This window comes from Thalassophryne amazonica, chromosome 18 (genome assembly GCF_902500255.1).
Source record: "Thalassophryne amazonica chromosome 18, fThaAma1.1, whole genome shotgun sequence".
In the NCBI taxonomy this organism is placed as follows: Eukaryota; Metazoa; Chordata; class Actinopteri; order Batrachoidiformes; family Batrachoididae; genus Thalassophryne; species Thalassophryne amazonica.
Window position 1 is genome coordinate 31,451,039 of NC_047120.1, and position 21,367 is coordinate 31,472,405.

At 41.8% G+C, this 21,367-nt stretch overlaps 1 protein-coding gene across 1 annotated transcript in view; it reads left to right on the plus strand.

Annotated features, from left to right (window-relative positions):
• Window positions 1-21,367, plus strand: part of LOC117530562 (proteasome activator complex subunit 4B-like) — a 140,318-nt gene that overhangs the window by 99,622 nt on the left and 19,329 nt on the right. The window contains exons 30-44 of the mRNA XM_034193454.1: window positions 2,687-2,896; window positions 3,002-3,138; window positions 3,417-3,470; window positions 5,606-5,735; window positions 9,053-9,134; window positions 11,581-11,734; window positions 12,174-12,240; window positions 12,329-12,454; window positions 12,638-12,790; window positions 12,889-12,993; window positions 17,763-17,854; window positions 17,951-18,082; window positions 18,298-18,500; window positions 20,146-20,231; window positions 20,390-20,518. Of these exons, the coding sequence (XP_034049345.1) occupies window positions 2,687-2,896; window positions 3,002-3,138; window positions 3,417-3,470; window positions 5,606-5,735; window positions 9,053-9,134; window positions 11,581-11,734; window positions 12,174-12,240; window positions 12,329-12,454; window positions 12,638-12,790; window positions 12,889-12,993; window positions 17,763-17,854; window positions 17,951-18,082; window positions 18,298-18,500; window positions 20,146-20,231; window positions 20,390-20,518 (1,860 nt within the window). The remainder of the gene's footprint in view (window positions 1-2,686; window positions 2,897-3,001; window positions 3,139-3,416; window positions 3,471-5,605; window positions 5,736-9,052; window positions 9,135-11,580; window positions 11,735-12,173; window positions 12,241-12,328; window positions 12,455-12,637; window positions 12,791-12,888; window positions 12,994-17,762; window positions 17,855-17,950; window positions 18,083-18,297; window positions 18,501-20,145; window positions 20,232-20,389; window positions 20,519-21,367) is intronic.

Sequence of the window (21,367 nt, forward strand, 5' to 3'; positions counted from 1 at the left end):
GGGATCCTGCCTGGCCAGATGGAACATATCCTGCGGGCTATGTCCTCGACTCCTGGAGTTCCTGGCGTGTGGCATGCTTGGTGCCTTTCTCTGTGGAGGACGTCGAAGACCTATTCATTTTTGGTCTTATGGTAGCAGGGCTGGTACTTTTTGGCTTATGTGCTGCCCTGATCTACCGGAAAATTGGCAAGACGGTGGCATCAAGAACCACGGCCCCTCGCTTGTCCGTCATGATTAACGAGGTCGGCAAGGCAGTGCATTCTCAGACTGCGTTGACTCTTGAACTTAGACGCAAATTGGATGACACCTTGGAGCTGATGCGTGCCTTGCAGTTGAAGCTGAAGGTTTCGGAGGCCGGTGAATATTCTTAATTCAAAGTTACGAATATTCTTAATTTATAATTGGGATTTGGCTGAGTGAGTGGATCTATAAAAAAGTGTTTTTCACTGCTCGGCTGCAGCACTACAGGCATCAAGGTCAATTGCCCTCTGTTTACCTCCAGAGGAATTTATCCAGGCTCTGGTGAGACTATTTGGCTCCATTCTTATCTCAACCCACAAGGACAATAAACTGATAGACTTACACATGGACCAAAGCATGCTCCCGCCTCTCCTCTTACCACTCTCTGCCCCTCCCTCCCTGCAGCAGGCCTTGTTCCCTCTCAAGCTGGTCTGGCGGCGCGACTTACAGTTGCAGCGGCCTTCACCCACTTTGCCTCAATTCAGATGACGGACTGCTTCAAGTTTAGTGCACATAAACAATGTCAAATGTATATGTGTTGTCTTTAATTTTGATGTGTGCCATTATTACGGTAAACAAGTAATAATTGTGGATTAATTGCTGTATTTTGTCTGAGGTAATTGGAGTGTAAAAATAATTGCCCTTTTTTGGGATCAATAAAGTTGTCTGAAGTCTGAAGTCTGTCTTACCTTATTCGCCCAACCATCGGGCAGATAAATATAATGTCTTACCTTATTCGCCCAACCGTCGGGCAGATAAATATAATGTCTTACCTTATTCGCCCAACCATCGGGCAGATAAATATAATGTCTTACCTTATTCGTGCAACCGTCCGGCAGATAAATATAATGTCTTACTTTATTCGCCCAACCGTCAGGCAGATAAATGTCTTACCTTATTCGCCCAACCGTCGGGCAGATAAATATGTCTTACCTTATTCGCCCAACCGTCAGGCAGATAAATATAATATCTTACCTTATTCGCCCAACTGTTGGGCAGATAAATATAATGTCTTATCTTATTCGCTCAACCGTCGGGCAGATAAATATAATGTCTTACCTTATTCGCCCAACAGTTGGGCAGATAAATATAATGTCTTATCTTATTCGCCCAACCATCGGGCAGATAAATATAATGTCTTACCTTATTTGCCCAACCGTTGGGCAGATAAATATAATGTCTTATCTTATTCGCCCAACCGTTGGGCAGATAAATATAATGTCTTACCTTATTTGCCCAACTGTTGGGCAGATAAATATAATGTCTTATCTTATTCGCCCAACCGTCGGGCAGATAAATATAATATCTTACCTTATTTGCCCAACTGTTGGGCAGATAAATGTCTTACCTTATTCGCCCAACTGTTGGGCAGATAAATATAATGTCTTATCTTATTCGCTCAACCGTCGGGCAGATAAATATAATGTCTTATCTTATTCGCCCAACCGTTGGGCAGATAAATATAATGTCTTACCTTATTCGCCCAACCGTGATCGTGTATTTGACACATTTTGTGCATCTAAGCTACATTTTTTACACCACTTTGTTAAGGCTCTATTGTAGCGTGAAAAGTGGCGTATGTTTGACACATTTAACGGCGCGTCTTTAATTACTGTGAAAAAAACTCTGCAATGAATGAAAGCAGACAAACTTCATAAGCATTTTGAACGGAAGCCTCTTGATGATGACGAAACAGTTTTTATGAACAAAATGCTGCTTGTTGCCTGTAAGATGGAGTTAATTTGACACAGTTCCCTGGGTGTGATGAGCCAAACAGAACCGCTTTAGATCACAGCCCCTCCGTGGCCCGTGAACCCTCCCACAGTCAGAGAGAAAATATCTGCCTTTTTTCCCCACGTCAAAACCGGACGTGAACTTACAAGCATGCTCATTGATCGGTTGCAGTTGGGCTTATATGCTTGCATATTTACTTTATTGAACCAACAGTTGGGTGTATAGCCACTCTGTATTATAATATAGTTGTCTACTGAAGTTGCATTACACACGTTGTAATGCAGTGGTTCCCAGTCCCAGTCCTCAGGGATCCTGAATCATCGGAGGTTCTTCCTCTCCCTCTGATTTGCCAAAAGCTGATTAGCTCATTCAGGTGTGCTAAGTCAATTAAACATTAACTGACACAGAATGTGCACGTTTTGAGAACCAAGAATTGAGAACCACATAAAATAATGAATGATACTAAAAAGCTAATATTTTTAAGTAATGTTGTATTAGTAGAAAGTGTGACATCTGTACACTTTTAATTAATTTTTTTTATTTATTCAATTTATTTATGGTGGGTAGGGGTGGTAGCAGTGACTCAGGGAAGCCTGTCCAGTGAGCAAGGCTTTTTTAAAGGTGTCTCCTACCTGTGGTTTACCTTGTTTCTTTATTGAGTGGAGATTCCTTTTGTTAGTGTATGTTTTCACTGTCTGTTTGTGTCGAGCAGGGCGCCCTCTACTGCCTGCTGGCTATTCACAGTGGTGTTTGTATGGTCAATGTGAGGGACTGGGACTGTGTCGGCTTGGTGTGGCCCGCTCTGGTCCGTTGTGGCCTGTCGCCCTCCATGTCCTCAGAGAAGCCTTCCATCAACCAGTTGCTTGATGACGTCATTGACAGAATTCATCGACAGCACGACACCATCGGGATCTGTTTCACTGTAGTGTCCATGAGTCCACTTTTTTCAAATTTTCATCATCCACTGTCATCTTCAGATTGGTGTTTGATTTCATGTTGTGGCTTCTCATCTTTGTCCCACGTTCAGGTGTCTGAGAGCTGTGCAGAGACAGCAAATCAAATCTCACAGACTCAACATCCGACCTCCCAGTTAGAGGCACCAACCATCGAAGAGCTGAAGGAGGGGCTTCAGCGGCAGCGAATCAGAAATGTGGTTGCTGCAAAGTAGATATTTATTGTTGTTGTTATTATTATCATAATTATTATTTTTGTTATTGTTGTTGGTATTTTTATTTATTATTACTGTTGTTGTTTTTGTAATTGTAGCTACTGCTATGTTATTGTTATAATATTGTTTTTATCTTTGTGATTAGTATTATTGTTGCTATTGATTGTGTTGTGTTTTTGTTATTGGTGTTGCAGATGTTGTTGTTGTTATTATTATTACAAGTCACAGACGTAAGAAGAATAAAATTGCTGACTTAAGTTGCTTTTCTTTGTAGGAAATATGAGAAACTGGTCAATGATCTGCTGGATTGCCTTGAAGACAAAGACCTGTAGGTGTCACACTCTACATGTAGTGTCTTACCTTATTTGCCCAACCGTTGGGCAGACATATATAGATATGCACAGTCGTGGGCACAGCTAACCAAAAAGGTAGCTTCGATAACCATTAATCCGATAACTGAAAAGTTATCTTTTATGATGGTGAACCGATAAACGTCTAAAAAAAAATTTCTTTATTACAGATAACTGATAACCAATAACTTTTAATTTTGATTCTGACGCAGCCACATCAGATCACATGGCTTCTGATAAACGAGTTTCACATTCACTTTTCACTGCTGGGTAAATTCAAGGATCACAAACACATAAGAATGCATGAAAAATGAATGAATAAAAAATTAAAACCCCAAACACTGTCATCATCTTTCAAAAGCTGCTGCTTTTTTCACACGCTTTGAACCCTGCAGCTTAAACAACCGAAATATGCCCATTAATGCAGTGATTGGCAGAGTAAAAGACACGTAGTAAATATAAATTCTTACCTGTTAATTTCAGTTCAATTCATCTGAAGAAATAATCCACATAAAGCTTCCTTTTTCTTATCCAAAACAGTGTCTAAACGGTGAAGAAAAGTCCCTCTGTACACAGCTGTGCTGTGAGAGCTCCTCTCCCCCGTTGAGTCTTGGCGATTAAATTATACCATCAGCCACAAAGAAATAAAATAAAATAATGTTAAAATTATTCCATTTTGTTTTTTGTGTCGAGTGGATGATAACACTCACTGTAAGTGAACCTATTGTCAAATTTATTGGAAGATAATTGGTCCAATGATGGTTTTTAAACTTATCCGAAAAGCTAATCCACTAGCAAAAACATTAGCTTCAATAATTATCTGTTATCGGATTAGCTGAACAGTGCCCACCACTGTTTGTCACGTGATATGGATCATTCGTGCCATTTTGTTCCATTTATCGTGCAATTTTGATTCTATATGTTTTGTGCTACTGCACGCTGTGACCACTGCGCACTCACACTAGCACTGATGGTGCTTAGCTTAACAAACAAACAAACTTATTGATGTTGCTAATTCTTCTAACACACACAACAACAAAAAAAATAATTCCACTATGCAGTAAGCCGCCTGGAGGCATTTGCAGTATTCACTGGGACGTAACTGTGCCCACCACTGGATATGCAATATGCACAAAAATAAGTCATTTTTATGTTGTCCTAATATTTTATTTATTATTATTATATAATATGAGCTCTATGGTAGACAGAGGCACAAACCGGAAATGGCACAAAACAGTCCGGTGTAACAATTTTCTTCCCCCCGGATATCTTACCCCCTGGGGTGAAGTTGTCCTATGATATCTTACCCCCACCCCAATGTTTGTCAATATGTATGGTTTTTGTTTGTTTGTTTGTAATCATTGCATTTTTCACCTTTAACTCGCTGTGCAGCACACAGTTTACATCGCAGGCTACTGAATGGTACTAAGGTACCATTCAGTACACAAAAGGATCAAGCTCAAGGTCAAAGGTCAAGGACACAGGATGGTCAAACACGCCTGCACGTCGTGCACACCTGTCTGACCGTGCATCCCTCCCAAGGAGTGGTTGCTTTGCAAAGTGATAAATGTTTACGCGTCCCAACTTTTTTTTTTCTTTTTTTTTAATGTTTTGCAGGCCTTAAATGCAGGAATGGATGTATAGCAACAAATAAATGAAATTAACCACACAGAACATGAAATATCTTGGATTCATGCTGTCTGCAATGAAATAAAAGTCAATGTTAATGTAAGAATCACTGCATTTTTTTTATTTGCCTTTTCCATATCATCCCAGCTTTTTCTGATTTTGGATTGGTATGTTAAATAATTAAGAGGCTGTTTTGCATGCACCTTTCAGCTATAATAAACTAAGAATGCATTATAATAGACACTTTGAGTGTATTTAAGTTGTATTGAGATACAATTTTCACAGTACTGTATGCAGTACATTAGCCCAACACATATAACAACAGGTATTGGTCTGATAATTACTGTAAAATGTGTAAATCCTTGGTAGGACATTCAGCAATTCTAGTACTGCTTCTTTTATTTATTTATTAAATGTATTTAATTCATTCATTGTGGGTAACAAATCTAATTCTAACACGTGACTGTGCTTGTTTGTGTTATAGTTCATGGAAGTTTGAGCACATGGCCACAGACCTCCTGTCTCTCCTGCTAAGAGAAGATCACCCGCTGCCCCCGGATGCCGTCCTCTACTTCACACAGAGCCTCATACATGACTCCATCAGCATCCGCAAGGTCTGATCACATTTGTCCACTGTGTGGATAATTGTAACGATGAAACTGTGACCACTTTCCGATCTAATGGTCCACTAATGTGCGGGTCTGTCGCGCGTCTCAGTGTAATCAACGCAGCATGTAATTGCTGATTTCCTGACAGTGCAGTCTGCTTTGTTATTGTTGCATCATCACAGAGAGAGCATAGTGCAAAGATGGGAGGAGAGAGCATCCACCTTCATAGCAGGATGCGGTGGTTGGGCTAAGACCTGCTGAGATATGCTCAACCTAATATCTTCAGTTTTCTTGTCAAAAGTGTCCAAAAAGTCCTCTGCTGAAAATGGAGAGTGAGTAACAGGTGGCCATCCATGAATGAGAAATGCTACCGTGTCAAACAAAAACATTTGAGTTATGCTTGTTTTTATTGATCAAATCAGAATAATAGACCCACTTTGTAGCCACAAGTGCATGCTTATAAATCTAAGATAGCATCACGCCATGCAAGGTGGAACACCTCTAATTTGGAACTACGCCATTTCTGTTCCAAACCTCTAGCCTTCTGCTTAAGTCACGCAAGTAACCATTGAACCAAGGAAAGTGTGGCTTGGGAAGGTGTGGCCTTAAAAGAGGAGGTGCAACCTTATCCATTGTAGTCTTGAGCACTGAATTCAAGCCACCCGCAAGACTATCCACTGATTGAACATTCTTCAAACCAGAAGCCAAAATTTCAGGCAGTCTAGCTTCGAGTTCAGTCATAGCAGAGAGTTTAATGTATCGCCGCAGTAGTAGACAAGGCTTTCATTCCACTAAATGCGGCAACGCAAATGTAAACCTAATAAATGAGTGGTCAGAGACCACCGAGGCAAGAGGCAAAATGTTGATGTTTGTGACAGCAAGGCCACGTGTGAGAACTAAATCCAGGGTATTTCCACTAATGTGCATCGAATCCTGAATGCATTGCTGGAATCCCAACGCATCCACAAGTTCCATAAATGATTTGCAAAGGGGAACAGAGGGCTTATTTATATGAATGTTAAAGTCACCAATATTCAAAATGTTGTCCGCACTAGCTGACAGGCTACAGATGAACGCACCAAATTCATCTAAGAATTCAGAATATGGGCCTGGAGGCCTATAAACAGTGACAGAATAACATGACTGACTTTCAGACTTCTGACCCTGACAATACGGGACATCATGGGCAGAGCGGAGAATCAGATGCTCAAACAAAAGGCAACCCGTTGACACACACTATGAAATGACGGTACAGGGATGGACCTCAAAGGATACTGGTACAATTCTCTGTACACTACCAGGGTATGAACACCATACCTTTGAACATGATCAGCAAAGATTTTACCTTTAAAATGTAACATTTCACAGTTATTACTTTAAGGTCCATTACTATATCGTATGGTGTACATTTCTGACCTTTGGTACAGAAATGATACCCCTTTTTCCCTTTGTGTAGACTGGCTATGATGTCTTGCAACTTCTTGGAGATCCTCCAAATTCTCAGGATGTCCCAGAGAGCAGCACGGTCAACAGAGCTGGACGCTTTGCAAAAATCAACATAGGCTGCAAAGAAGCACTGCCCAAACTCAAAATTTCATTGAATGAGTACTCGCAGAGCTAGGACACAGCTGATGGTTGACCAAAAGCCAAATAAATACTTTTAATGGAAAATCTGTGAATGCAATTCAAAGGAATTTCAAAAAGTTGTCAGTTTTTTTTGTTTTTTTTTTAAGTTTGTACTTACTAAATTGATGGATGATTCCTATTCTTACATATTTGTCACCAGTTTCATACTGTATAATTTTATTTATTTATTTATTTGTGCAAAAGAGACTTTGTGTGTTTTTATTTTTAAAAATTAAATGTGACTTGAAATTAAAAAAGATAAATTTGGACAGAAACATTATTAGGATGGATGAACTCATAAACGGCCAAATTGCTGTTTATGTTTTATTGTTATATTTGTTCCACACAGGCCGAGTACGATGATATATTTGATATCACAAGTCACGATGAGCTTTATATTGGTTATTGAACCACTTCAGCAACACACGCTGCTAAGGTGTAGTGTACGTCTTTTCTGACACTGGAGTAGCCAGGTCTGCAACAAAACCAGCCTAGTACCAGAACTCAGTATCTCTGGTAAACCACAAATACTTCTTTTAATATCCAAGAGCACTACGATCATACCCAGAAATGCAAACCCAAAAATTAAATCTGCTGCAACGCTTCAACTGTCAACCAATTCCACAGGAACACAGACCTGGCAACTCTGTTCAGCAGCCGTGAGATGTAGTGTGTGATTCCATCCTTCAACCACAAGGAAAGGGTGTGTGTGACATGTTCGAGGTATAATTTATGACATCATTAGAAAAATATGTTTTAGACACTTGAACAAGCACAGCAATAGTTACAAAATAAAACTATAAAAAGATTAATATATGAAAAAATTTTAATGGGGGGATGATTTCTGTTTCATTGCAGACGGTATGAACACAAAGTTTTTCATGTTTTGTGTTTTCAGCTTACGTTCATTTGTTAATATCCATCTATTCCTGCATGTCAGACCTGCAACACATTCCAAAAAATTTAGAACTGATCAATTTATTCGAACTATATGGATTCATTCATCAATTTTACAGACTGTTTTCTTTTGAGAAGTAGGATGATGAACACATGAATATTTCCAAGTCACTGAATCTGTCTTGTATTATATTTGCATCAAACATTAAGGAAATACAAACAGTATGACACTGTGTGGTAGTAGGCAGTTCTCCAAAATTGAATGAGTGTGCTGGAAGGAGACTAGTGAGGGAAGCCACCAAGACATCCATGACAGCTCTGAAAGAATTATAGGCTTCTGTGGCTGTGATTGGACAAACTGGGAATGATGCAACATTTGCCTGTTGCATTCATGTTGGAGTGGACTAAAGAAGGATTGTCAAACTGAAAAATATCAGATCTAGACTAAGGTCAGGTTTCCCATGAGATTTCTGGTGAACAGCAGCTGAAATTTTTCATAATCTTTTTAAGAAAATCCTCGTCTATACCACTCCATCATTAAGCTGTATTGCTAGTGATGCAACAGACAAAAGTTGCACTATGCACAGTTTCTCCAACCACAATCACAGAAGCCTGTAACTCTTTCAGAGTTGTCTTGGTGGCTTCCCTCACACATCTCCAATCAAGTTCACTACACAAACATGAAATATATTTGTTTCATATGTGAAATGGAAGTCAAAGTACAGATCACTGCTTTTTTTGCTTTTACCATATTGTCCCAACTTTTTTCTGATTTGGGGTATACAACAAATTTTTCACAGGTGGCAATCTCAGCAATGGCTGGAATTCTGAAACAGATGAAAAGGCCAAGAAAGAAAGTAGCTGTGAGGCCGTCGATGATCAGTGAGTATACGGGCAAACAACAGAAACTACCTTTCGTGTTCCACTTCCAGATTTAGCATGAGTGCTATCTATTCCCATAACGTTGTTGCGATGTTGCAGATTCAGATCTTATTTTCTTATTGCCAAATGCGGCTGTTTTAAGTTTATTATGATAAAGTTTTAAGCTTGCTATTGTTGTTCTTTTTCTTCTTCTTTATTTAGTTTTGGAGGTGGCAGTAACTTAAAAACTATTGCACATAATGCTAATATAGTTTTTCATATGCCACACCTTGATGTTTTTTACAAAGGCAAATTGGTGTAAGGTTTTGTTTTCCAAAAGCGTCTTACAGCTTTGATTATAGAACCTTTTTAAAAATGAAAGACTTGTTTCCCAAGAGCAATCTTGTAGGAAAAACAACAAATAAAACAAAGACTGATTATTGAATGTTTCTGACCTATGACTTTACTGTGAAATATGAATAAGAAAAAGGTATTTTGAAATAAATCTGAAGGTATTTAACTTTTTTAATTCTGTTTCATACAACAACGATCACAGTATCACTTGCTGTCCTAATGGAGAAACATGGAGGCCGCTTGAAAGGATTTGCCATATTAGGTGTAAATGTCAGCATTCTCTATGTGCTGTTAGTGTACTATACATTTGCTTCTCCTATTCTTTACAGTTTCTCTGTATGCTCTCATTTTGTAAAACCTACTCTGTGTATTTCAGCTACTGGCATTGTTTCTTTCTGCTTCCATTTGTGATGGAGACATGTTTTAAGTTCCGGGACTATCTAATGGCCTGTGGCCGAAATCCAGCCAGAAGAGAGAGTGGGAGGCTAACAACACAGACCTCATCCACATGCTCGAAAGTACTGAAGGGATCTGTGGGAAGAAAACTGGAGAAAATGGGTACAATCACTTATAACCACAGTGTCAAGAGATTTGGGGTGAAGGGGAACAGAGGAGGGAGGCAACAGGAAATTGGCAGGCTAGTGAAGAAAAGAAGACAGCTCAGAAAGTAGTGGAGGAAGGCCACAGAAGAGCAAAGGAAAGGTCTTAATGCAGTGCAGACTGAAGTAGAACAGCATGTGAAAGCTGCAAACGGCAGAATACTTGAGACAAGAAGAAGAAGAAGAAGAAGAAAGAGGAACAAGAAGAAAGAACTGGCAAGGACCCGCTTTGTCTAAGGACTCTTTGGCAAGTGAAAGAGTGGAAACCTCAAAGTACCCATACAAGTCCTGGAGGTGCGCCTGAGGAAGACTTACTCTGATAACCAAAAGCATGTATTAGTCATCATGCTGGACAACATGACACCAATTCATCCACCTGAGGACCACTTGGATACAACAACAAAACTCTGAACCAGATGTCTGCTACAGAAACTCCAGGAAAACATCAAAGGAGCACATACAGTTCCACTCAAAAGTTCAGTTGAATTGCAAAGTGTTTCTGAATGGTGACCTGTAATCAAGCAAATGGCACAGCATTTCCATTGTTATAGGTCAGCTCACAGGTGAAAGGTTCTATATTAACGATGAACCAATTCTAACAATCCCGGAGAAACTCGTCAAGAGCCTTGGAAGGTGGCATAATGCAGACCTAAAATACACCTAGCAACTGAAACAACTCAGGCAGGATACTGTAAACAGCATCAAGCAAATTCGCAACACTGCCCTACCAGGGAAATTGAAACTGGTGCTTTTTGTATGTACTGTTCCCCTGACTCATGTGGACAATAAGGGTTGCACTGTTCACATGCCGAGAGGCTGGTGAATTTGGAGGTGGGGAAATGGCTTGGTCTGCCAAGGTGCCTCAGCGACATCAGATTCTACGTGAAGGGAGGCCTGTCATTGCCAATCTTTAACTGGTGAAGGAGTTTAAATGTGACAGGGCAAGACTGAACATGTCCCTCACAGAGTCCTGGGACCCTGTGGTGAGAGGAGTCACTCTAACCCTAACAAAAAGGAGAAAGTGAACTGCAACTGCAGCTGTGCAGGTTGCTAAACCTGTCCTCCAACACAACAATATAACGGGCCACATCCAACCAGACCTGGCCTGGGAATACAAACACTTGTCTCAGAGATGGCGATCCTGGACGATGGTAATAGAAAAGATGTGCCATTAAGGAGAAGCAACCAGGTTTTCCAACGCTGTATCACAAGTCCAGCAGGGTTGCATACATTCTAGTTGTTTGCAGTAAGCAATGGTCACGGTACTGTAGCATGTACACTGATTCTGTGTACGTCCTCCAACATCATTCATGGTCTTGATGGTTCTTCATTGCCTAATATCTATTGGTTTTTGGAACTGAGGCTCAGATAGACAGTTCCAGATCTGGTGGATTGGTGGTAAACTGTACTCTCACTATGAAACCAACACACCAAGCGTGCACATACAAAAGGGACTCACAACATGCATGTACGTGTACTTTGATGACAATTCCTGTTTCCATGTATTTGTCTAGGTGGTCTAGAAGATCCCGAGGGTGTGTGCGTGGGGGACCGTGAGAGCAATCGCTGGCTGCAGTATGACAGCAACAACCTCCCTCTAAGTCAGGAGCAGTGGGACTCGCAGCACTTTGTGGAGAAAACACACTGGGGATACTACTCATGGCCGCGGTAAGAGAACTGCCCGTTTAGCTGCTGGATTTAGTAAGTGGGAAGCTGATTAACTGCGTGGTTGGATGGAACTAAATGGTTTTGACCTGATCGCCTGCTTTATTTGATGCTTGTCTTTGTGGCCGCGCGGCTAACTTTATGCCATTCTGACTGCTGGATGAGGGATCTGGTTGGCTGAGCGGTGAATTGACTCCCTGCTCCGGCCCGGATCAGCCTCGCTGACTGACTTACTGCCTGGAGTAAATAGAAAAATTGATGTAGAGTAGCTGGTCTGGCTGACTGCCTTTGTGTGCGGACAGCTTGCTGACTAACTGACTTTTTAATCCTTCATTTATCGTCGCCACTGATTTGAAGACACTATCTGTCTGTCCACATTTTTCACTGTGTTGTTATCTATAAATCACTTGCAGCTTCTCCTTTTGTCTGCCGCTCCTTTCAGAGAAATGATGATCTATGCAGCTTCTGAGAAGCCGAAAGACGACCAGCCGTATGACGAGATGTGCGAGGTACAGTGTGCGCGCACAGCGACACGCGTGCAGGAATCGCCTCTGCATTGCCACGGTTACGCTTCATCCACGCATATGTGTCTCACAGGGTGAAAAGATCATCTTTGAATATTTCTCTGACGCAGAGTTTATTGATCAGCTTATGCACTTCCTCTCTCTCGAGGATCGGAAAGGAAAAGATAGCTTCAACCCGAGACGCTTCTTTATGTTCAAGGTAAAATTTCAAATTCCAACATTAGTCAATTTGGCAAAAACAAACCACAATAAATCCCACGATGCATCGCTCTACATCCGCCAAGCATTTGCTAGCGTAAAACTGAATCACTGTCATTTTTTTGCACAGCAAAAAAACTCTAACGCCCCCCAAAAAACCTCCTTCCTCATGTTTGATTGACAGGGGCTGTTTTGTAAATATGCCGATGCGTTCCTGACGGTGCTGATGCCTCACCTCGAGCAGCTCGCTGGTGACCCTCGTGAGAGCTCCCAGCGCTGTGTGTGTGAGATTACTGCAAGACTAATCAGAGGCAGCAAGCTGTGGAGCTTCAGCAAGGTGCTGCAGACTCACACACGCACACACACACAGGGCAGCTTTTTGATAAGAAAAGTCAATATTAATAAAAACTTTTATTATTGTGTGTGTGTGCACAGGTGAACAGGTTGTGGCAACGTTTGTGTCCTTTGATCAGGACCTCATTAAGCAACATCACAGTAGAAACTTACAAAGACTGGGGCACCTGCATCGCCACTGCTTGTGTGAGCTCATCACGTACACAACACATAGACAGGATTGCAGGTTTTGTGTGTGAGTGGAGGAGGGGGGGGGTTAAAAAGTCATTAGAAAGCCATTTAAATTATGTATGTTTTAAAATAAAATTATGTATACCTACACACACACAGAGTGTATATGAAGTGCATGCAAAAAGTATCCGGCCATATTTTATCCCAAAGAAACAAATGCAGCATGCAGAATTTTTTCTTGTCAAACACGAGCACCAAGTCAAAGACTGCAGACATGTACTGCGCCTCCGTTGGATTTTCATGACTGAATGACTTGAGGCCATCCACAAGCCAAAATGAACAAGTGATTGACGGAATACAGACTTTGGTCATGGATGACGTCATGTCTCCATACAAGAACTGACTTAGGACATGGGGATTAGTGCAGGTTCCAGAGGATTTGGGCATATGGAGAGTGTCAGCAAAATTCTTCCCAAAGGAGCTGACGGCAGAGGAGAAGCAACTGTGTCTGCAAGCCCCACTCAGCTGATTCAAGCTTAGCTGGCCAAGCACAACACCCCTGTGATTCCTCAGAGTCCCTACTGTCTCACACACTTCTCCCAGCGGTTCTGCCATTGATAGAAGCATTTCTGGAAGTCCTGTTTTGGAATGGTATCCAGCTGGGCCGCCGCATTACGCATGAAGTCTTCTCATAACTCAAATCGAGTTCATTTTAGTGCAATTTTGAACAGCCAAAAATCTGAGAGAACCATATCAGTAGAGTCAGAAATCTGAGGAATTAGAGGAGTGATGTGTTTGGCCCGAAAAGGCTGGATGAGCTCTCTGCATGCCCAAACACTTTGTCAAACATCTCTCCTTAAAGTCATTCTGTCATGTTAAGTTGTTTATCTGTCCCTAGCATAGTGTTTACTAAAGTAGAGCAAAATTTTTCTAATTACATGGCACACATGGTGAGCTAATGTAATAGTTGCTACCATAAGTTAGCATTGGGAATGTTGCAGTGAGTTAGCTACGATCTCTAGGTAGATGTGAAATTAATAAGTACTGAGAGTATTTGCATTATCTGGTGTTGTGCTAAACTGACTGTAAATTATACTGATCTTCGTGGGGAAGGACCCCCCCGCCCCTCCTAAAAAATCAGTTCTGTTAACTGTACGAGAACAATTTTATAAAACCAGATGATATAGCTAACTGGCATGGTAGCCATCACCATATTGGATTTGTTTTGTTGTTTGTTTGTAGTAACTGTTGGCTGGTTGGTGCTTTTTCTTTTTACTTATCAAGCTCCAGAGCCTTTCGGAAAGGAATGTACAGTCATTTAACTCTCAGAAGGGAGGCTAAAGGCTTTTACTGCAAACTGAAATGGTCACTTTTTTAAGCACAACCTTTCAGTGCAAGGGAAATCAAAGCTTGAAAATGTAATTTCACTCCATCTGGTCCTTTTTAAATTGTCGGTATTTTATGGTGAACAGGGATTAAATTAGGCAAGAGCCCAGTTTTGCCTCTATAAAGCCAATTCATAGCTTGGCAGAGCTCAGTCCAGTGCTTCACTGGGAGCTGTAGATAGACAATTGCTTACACAGAAGTACATTTAAAAAAAGTTGAAATGGCATATTGCACATTTGTTACTCTGGTGACTGGCTCCAAAACTGCTGTTCCCCAATACCTACCCACTCAAGAATAAACGTGAAAAATACCTTTCAAATTAGCTTCTTTTTTTTCGGTCAATATATTATTTCACACAACCAGCAATGAATTATTGTATGTGACTGTTTTCATGCTGGAAAATACAGTGGCGATCTGGGGGAAGTGCTCGCTCTGAAAACAGACAGTTCCCAAGTGTATGTGTGAACAGGCTCAGAGGATTATTAATGTTCATTTTACAGTGTTGTTTTATGGTGTTGTGCCAGTTATTATGTTACAATGTTACTGTTGTAAAGTTCCCTGTGTTTGTTGACAACAGAGTGGAATTTTTACTCATGGGGCTATTCCACAGAGTGCTGTTCCTTCCCGTTTAAATCCAAATAGCAAATCACAGAGCATTTTGAAGCATCACAGTAAATTTTCAGTCCTTCTTTGTCAATCTTGAACAAACTTGGTATATGTAGTAGTTACGGCCATCATCGGCACCAGTTTTGAATTAGGGGTCAAATTTTTGAAGTGTTCAAAAATTTCATCACAATTCACAAAGTCGTCGCTCGTGAGTGGTAACTACTGGATTTTTGTAGTCTTAACAGCTTAAGTCATGTTCGAACGTCCTTAAACGGGGTATTCCTAGTACGTACGGCTTGAAACTTGTTTGATCGTACTCCACTGGGGTAATATTTGATGTGGAAGCAGCATTCATTGCAGTTTTTGATCAAAGTTGAACAGCTCGATCATGTCTGGCTGTGGGTGCAGCTTTTTTCTTTGGTTTTTGGATGAGTTTCCAGGTCTGCATGTTATAAACCAGCCTGTGAGGAGGCAAGCAAGAGTAAGCTGTTTCATCCCATTTTTGCACTTTTTTGGGCAGTCGTAGTAGAACGGTACCCTGTGGAATAGGGGTGTTACCAAAGTGGCCACCCTACTTGTGCTGGGTCTATACTATCAGAGCTGGACCTGCCAATGTTGGAACCCTAAGAAAAATTTTATAGTGGCACCCTGACCTCCGGGTCATGATCAGAGTACTGGAGAGGTGATTTGGGCAGGAAACCATCACCAACTATAACTGGGAGTGGCTGACCAGCTGCTGCTATCAAGAAGGGAAATGCCTGGTCATCCTTTCCACTCATAGCTTCCTATGCATTATTTGCTAAAGCTCCCAGTAGTCCAAGGGGTGCCTGCATGACCAACTCACCATGCCCCAAAGTCTTAGTGAGGCTCTCCAGAAAACTGAATGGACTGAGGTGCTGTTCTCCACTTGACCTACCCAATAGATGGCTCCTGCTCCCTGACCATATATCAGGTTATTCAACTATGACAGGGGTGGCCAAGTTTGGTCCTCGAGAGCCACCTTCCTGACACTCTTAGTTGTCTCCCTGCTCCAACACACCTGAATCCAATGAAAGGCTCATTAAAAGTCTGCTAATGAGTCTTTCATTGGATTCAGGTGTGTTGGAGCAGGGAGACAACTAAGAGTGTCAGGAAGGTGGCTCTCGAAGACCAAACTTGGCCACCCCTGAACTATGACAACAATGCAGAAGACATCAGCCCATCATAGTTTCCACAGCAATGGCCTCCACCATGCTGGAGATGTCCATCCTGGCTGAACAATCACAATTACCTCTATGATGAACTGGTTACAGAGATTATCTCTACCCAATTCCAGTTCTGAAGTCCCAATTCCAGTCCACCTCCAAAATTGATGCACATGCACTGGCCACATAGGATGCACCGAAGGACTGTATTTGAGTGGTCATCCTGATAGCCCACCATCATAGGCCATGGTAGACATGAGATCTACCATCTCACAGATACCATCTAGCATTCTCCCAAGCACCACTGGCCCGTTCTCAGTGTTGTGGTCATCAGCCAGCACCTGCTGAGAACTGATTTGTGCATAGGTTCTGGCTTGCCAATGGCCTGGCGATTGGCTGGGACCTGCTGAATGACTGGGGTGCCCATATCAATGTATCCAAGGCAACTATCACCCTCAACACAGAGACTACGGCACTCCAGTCTGTTTAGAGCAAGAAGAAGGGGCCCCAAGATCAAAAAGTCCGCGTCCAGGCAACTACCACTGCGCAGACACCAAGCCTTCATGTTTTGCTACCAGACAGAATGTAGATGGTGGCAGCTGTCTGACCACCAGCAAAGAGACAGAGTGGTTCCCAGAGTTAATGGTGCCTGGACTGCTGCATCCCACAAGGTTCTCCAGATTATCCAAGGTTCTTTGGTAGCAGGTCACTATAGGAGTGCCAATACAGTCCATGAGACAGTTTACTAGCCTAGCTGTTGGTATGATGGAGAGCTTTATGTTGAGTGATGCAGCTCCTGCACCATCAGAGGGCACAGGAGAAAGGACGTCCACCCGCAAAGTCAATATTTGAATGCAGAAGATGGGGTACTGGACCCCAGCCACCAGCCAGGAGACACTTCATGTTGCTGCACCAAGAGAGACTGTCATCATACCATCCCCTTCTTAAGGAGGTGGATGACCATAGCAAAGCATGCACTAATCAGACTCTAACCCAGTGGTGCTGCAACAGTGAATCAACATGTTTTCATTTTCATAACTTTTAGAATTATATACTTTATGTACTTTATATCTCCATGGGAGTGGGCCCTCTCATGGAGGCCACCAGGTTGCACCACCATGTGGCCACAGTAACCCAAAAGGGACATACATACGAGTACTTACACCACTTTTTGCATTTTGCAGCACAGAAAACTGAAGAAAAAGGAAGAGGAATCAGTTGTTACTCCCCTGTACACTGGCTACACTTTCCTACTGTAGATGAACAAGTCTGAGAAACCTCATTTTTGTGAAATGAATGATCAAACATATTGGTTGTCACAAGAGAACACGAGGGAACATGACTCCCATCACCAAAGAAGCAAAAACATAAAAGGAAACAAAACTGGCAACAGCATAATGCAATATGAATCCTCACCACTAGATGGCACTAAATCCTACACACTGTAGCTTTAATGTTAAAAAGAAAAAAGTATTCTATGTATTTTTGTAGCTTTCGTAGGAAACAAAGTATTGGAATCTGTGCTCAGATTAAAGTCCTGCTCAAACACTTAAAGGAAATGTGTCCTCCACATATAAATACGCGTATTCATTATACACGCTCCAACAGGAAGGCCGGGAGCCGAGGAAACTGCACTGGCTGTTTGAGCTGCTGATGGAGAGCCCCCTCAGCAGAGAGGGAGGCTCCTTCCGGGATGCCAGGTATACTTAAATGTCCGTGCACATGATATGTGGTTGCATTGTCCACAGTCACACGACCAACCCTCTCTGTCCTTCCCCCACCTCTGTCTCTGTCAGTTTGCTGTATGTGCTTCAGGGTGGTTTGGCCCAGCAGCAGTGGAGAGTTTCTGAGCTCCTGCACCGGCCGCTGGCTTACCTGGAGCCCAGGCTCACCCAGGTCTATAAGAATGTCAGGGAGCGCATTGGCAGGTACGACAACTTACCACCGCCACATAGTCACACTGAAATGGGTTCATTAGTTTGTGTTGTTTGTTCATTAGTTTGAGTGTGTGTGTGTGTGTGTGTGTGTGTGTGTGTGTGTGTGTGTGTGTGTGTGTGTGGTGTGTGTGTGTGTGTGTGTGTGTGTGTGTGTGTGTGTGTGTGTGTGTGTGTCTCTCTCTCTTTCGTTTTCTCCCTCCCTCCAGTGTCCTGACCTATATCTTCATGATAGACGTGGCCCTGCCCCACACTCAGCCCACCTCCTCCTCCCACGTGGCAGGGTTTGTCACTCGGGTCCTGGGGCGGCTCAGGCCGCTCACATCAGAGCCAGAGATCTACAACCACAAAAATAAGGAGAACGCCCCAGAGACGGATGAGTGCACCCAGGCTGTCAAACTGCTCAAAACGGGTCAGTTTATTGATGCAAGCTTGTACAAAGTGTGCAGAATACATACACACATCAAGCTGAAAACTGATCATTTGATTCCATCTTTTAAATGCAGGCACGGTGTTGGGATTCACTTATTTTGAAAGGATTCACTTATTACTCGATGACCATATTTAATGGTGAAGACTTTGCGTCTGTCCATCCATCTGTGTTCAGCATAAATCCAGTCCTGTTACTGTCACAGTCTTCAAATTCACAGGGAACATTCTTGTGACACAGACCTTTGACAAGTTCAAAGCTGGCTAACCTTGACCTATTTTAAGAGGTATTTTAAGAGGTTTAAAAAAAAAAAATCACATTCTGTTTTGTTTTTTGTTATTGTTGTTTTTTTTAAGGGGCGGGGTGACAGCCAATCAGAGTAGAGTGACACTGTGACGTCAGTTTAGCTAGCTGCAAACTGCTGTTTTGTTTGTGTGTAAATACAACCTCATTGTCATATATTATGTAAAAGCTAGTGACAATTTTTATAATCTGATAAAATCTATGGAGTGATTTGCAAGACATTTTGCGGACATCATAGCGCAGGCTAACTCAAAGCTAATGTCTGCTCTTGTCAAAAGCTCATGTATGCGCACCCCCCCCCCCCCCCCGCAGATGCCATTAAAGCATAAATATTGTTTATGATTGATTGTATGTAAGACAAAAGGATCTTAATAAATAATGTAAATAATTAATAATGATATAGTATAATATAATATAATATAATATATATATATATATATATATATATATATATATATATACATATACATACAGGGTTTGGTAGGATTACTTTGAAATGTAATCTAAAAGTAATCCAAATGTATGTACATACATACATGTAATCCACATGTATTCTTTCAAAGTAATCCTACCCAACCTTGTATATATATACTTTACACTGTTAAACACCTTCAAATTATAAAGAAGACAATGCTCATACAGCTGAGGGTATTTTAGCATATTATATTTTTTAAATAAGTGAATCTTGTCTTTCAATGTCATCTTTTATTTTCAATTCAGTTTCATCAGTTTCACGCATCTGACACCTCACTTTTAGGCCGTCATGCCAATGGGCACACACATAAGCCCGGTCATACTATGTACCCTACCTGTGTGGTGGGGTACATGGTGGTGGGGTGTCGGTTCTACACTGGGGACTGTTTTGCGCCTCATTTGTGACGCAGCCCCATGGTGAGAGAAGAACCTATTGGCCTGGGCGGAGGTATGCACTCGCCAAGTGTCCTCCAGTTGTTTCTCAAACACTGGATTTAGATCTCACCTGTTGTGTTATCATCGGTGCCTTCACCCTCTGATCTCCTTCATAGAGATTAATATGTGGTTAAGACGTGATCCAAATCATTAGATGCTCGATGAGGATGGATTGTGTCGTACAAGCAGGGTGGTGCAGTGAGGTCACACAATCACGGCTGTTGTTTCTGTTCTCTGGCAGAAACCCAGTTTTCCCCTCATTCCTTGTGTGTGTGTGTGTGTGTGTGTGTGTGTGTGTGTGTGTGTGTGTGTGTGTGTGTGTGTGTGTGTGTGTGTGTGTGTGTGTGTGTGTGTGTGTGTGTGTGTGTGTGTGTGTGTGTGTGTGTGTGTGTGTGTGTGTGTGTGCTGTTTTCAGTTTTGAAATGGCTGATGGCAAGCGCGGGGCGAACCTTCACCACTCCAGTGCAGCAGCAGCTCCAGCTCCTCCCGCTGCTCTTCAAAGTAACACACACACACACACACACACACACACACACCCCAGTGCAACGTTATTACCCACTCAATCTTACTTGGCCATTAAACTCAATTTCTCTCTTCATTTACTCAAAACGGTGCGTACCTGTGTCTTCCTGCCTCGCTCTGCCTCTCTCTCCCTGCAGATTGCCCCGGTGGAGATTGATGAGAGCTATGATGAGATGAAGCAGGACGCGCGCACGTGTCTCTCTCTCATGTCCCAGGGCCTGCTGTATCCTGAGCACATCCCTCTGGTTCTGACAGCGCTGGAAGAGGTAAGGTGCACACAGACGCCTCCCTGCTGTCAACGCTCTCAGCCTGACGCTGTCCGAGCTGCTGTGCTGTTTTAATTTGCTTACTATGTGATGCTCATTTTTTGCTGTGACTTTGGAATTTGAGTGGCACCCCTGTTGAGATGGTTCTCTTGCTCTGCAAACCAGCATGGCTTCAGTTTCTTATTTTATGATGGATATGCTGAGAAAGCATTTCAACATTTCTTTGTTTCCCTTACAGTTGTGTCTGTATATAATTGGCATTGTTTCCACGGCTCCTAATAATCCATTAATAGATAAAAGAACAGTGAATCCAAACAACACTGCCTCCTTATTATTATTATTATTATTGGTGTTTATGTGTGGCTTTCCCAGGAATGAAAGCAGTAAACAAAATAAATGCCAGTAATAAAAGAATAAATGCCAATAATAAAACTACACTACAACAGTGCACAAAAATCCCAAATTAAGACCAGATAAAAACAAAAAAAAATTGAATGGACTCACATTTTTATTGTAGTATTTCCAACACTGTGAGCAGCAATCTGTCCCCATCTGAGGATTTCTTTTGTCAAGCCAGCATCAAATAACATTTAAAATGTTTTCTATCACACATTTGCTTGTCTGTCTTGCTTATTTTTGGAATTTAACAGTCCTTGTGTTACACACCACAAGCTAAGTGCTTCCTGCATAAATCCACTGTTTACTTCTCTATATTGCTCTGAGCCAGCAATCTCTGTTTATCTGACAATTTCTTTTGTCCAAACTGCATCAAACAACACCAGATATGCTGTCCAGTGCATGTTTATTTGTTAGTTTTGGAATTTTAACGTCCTTATGTTAAGTAACAGC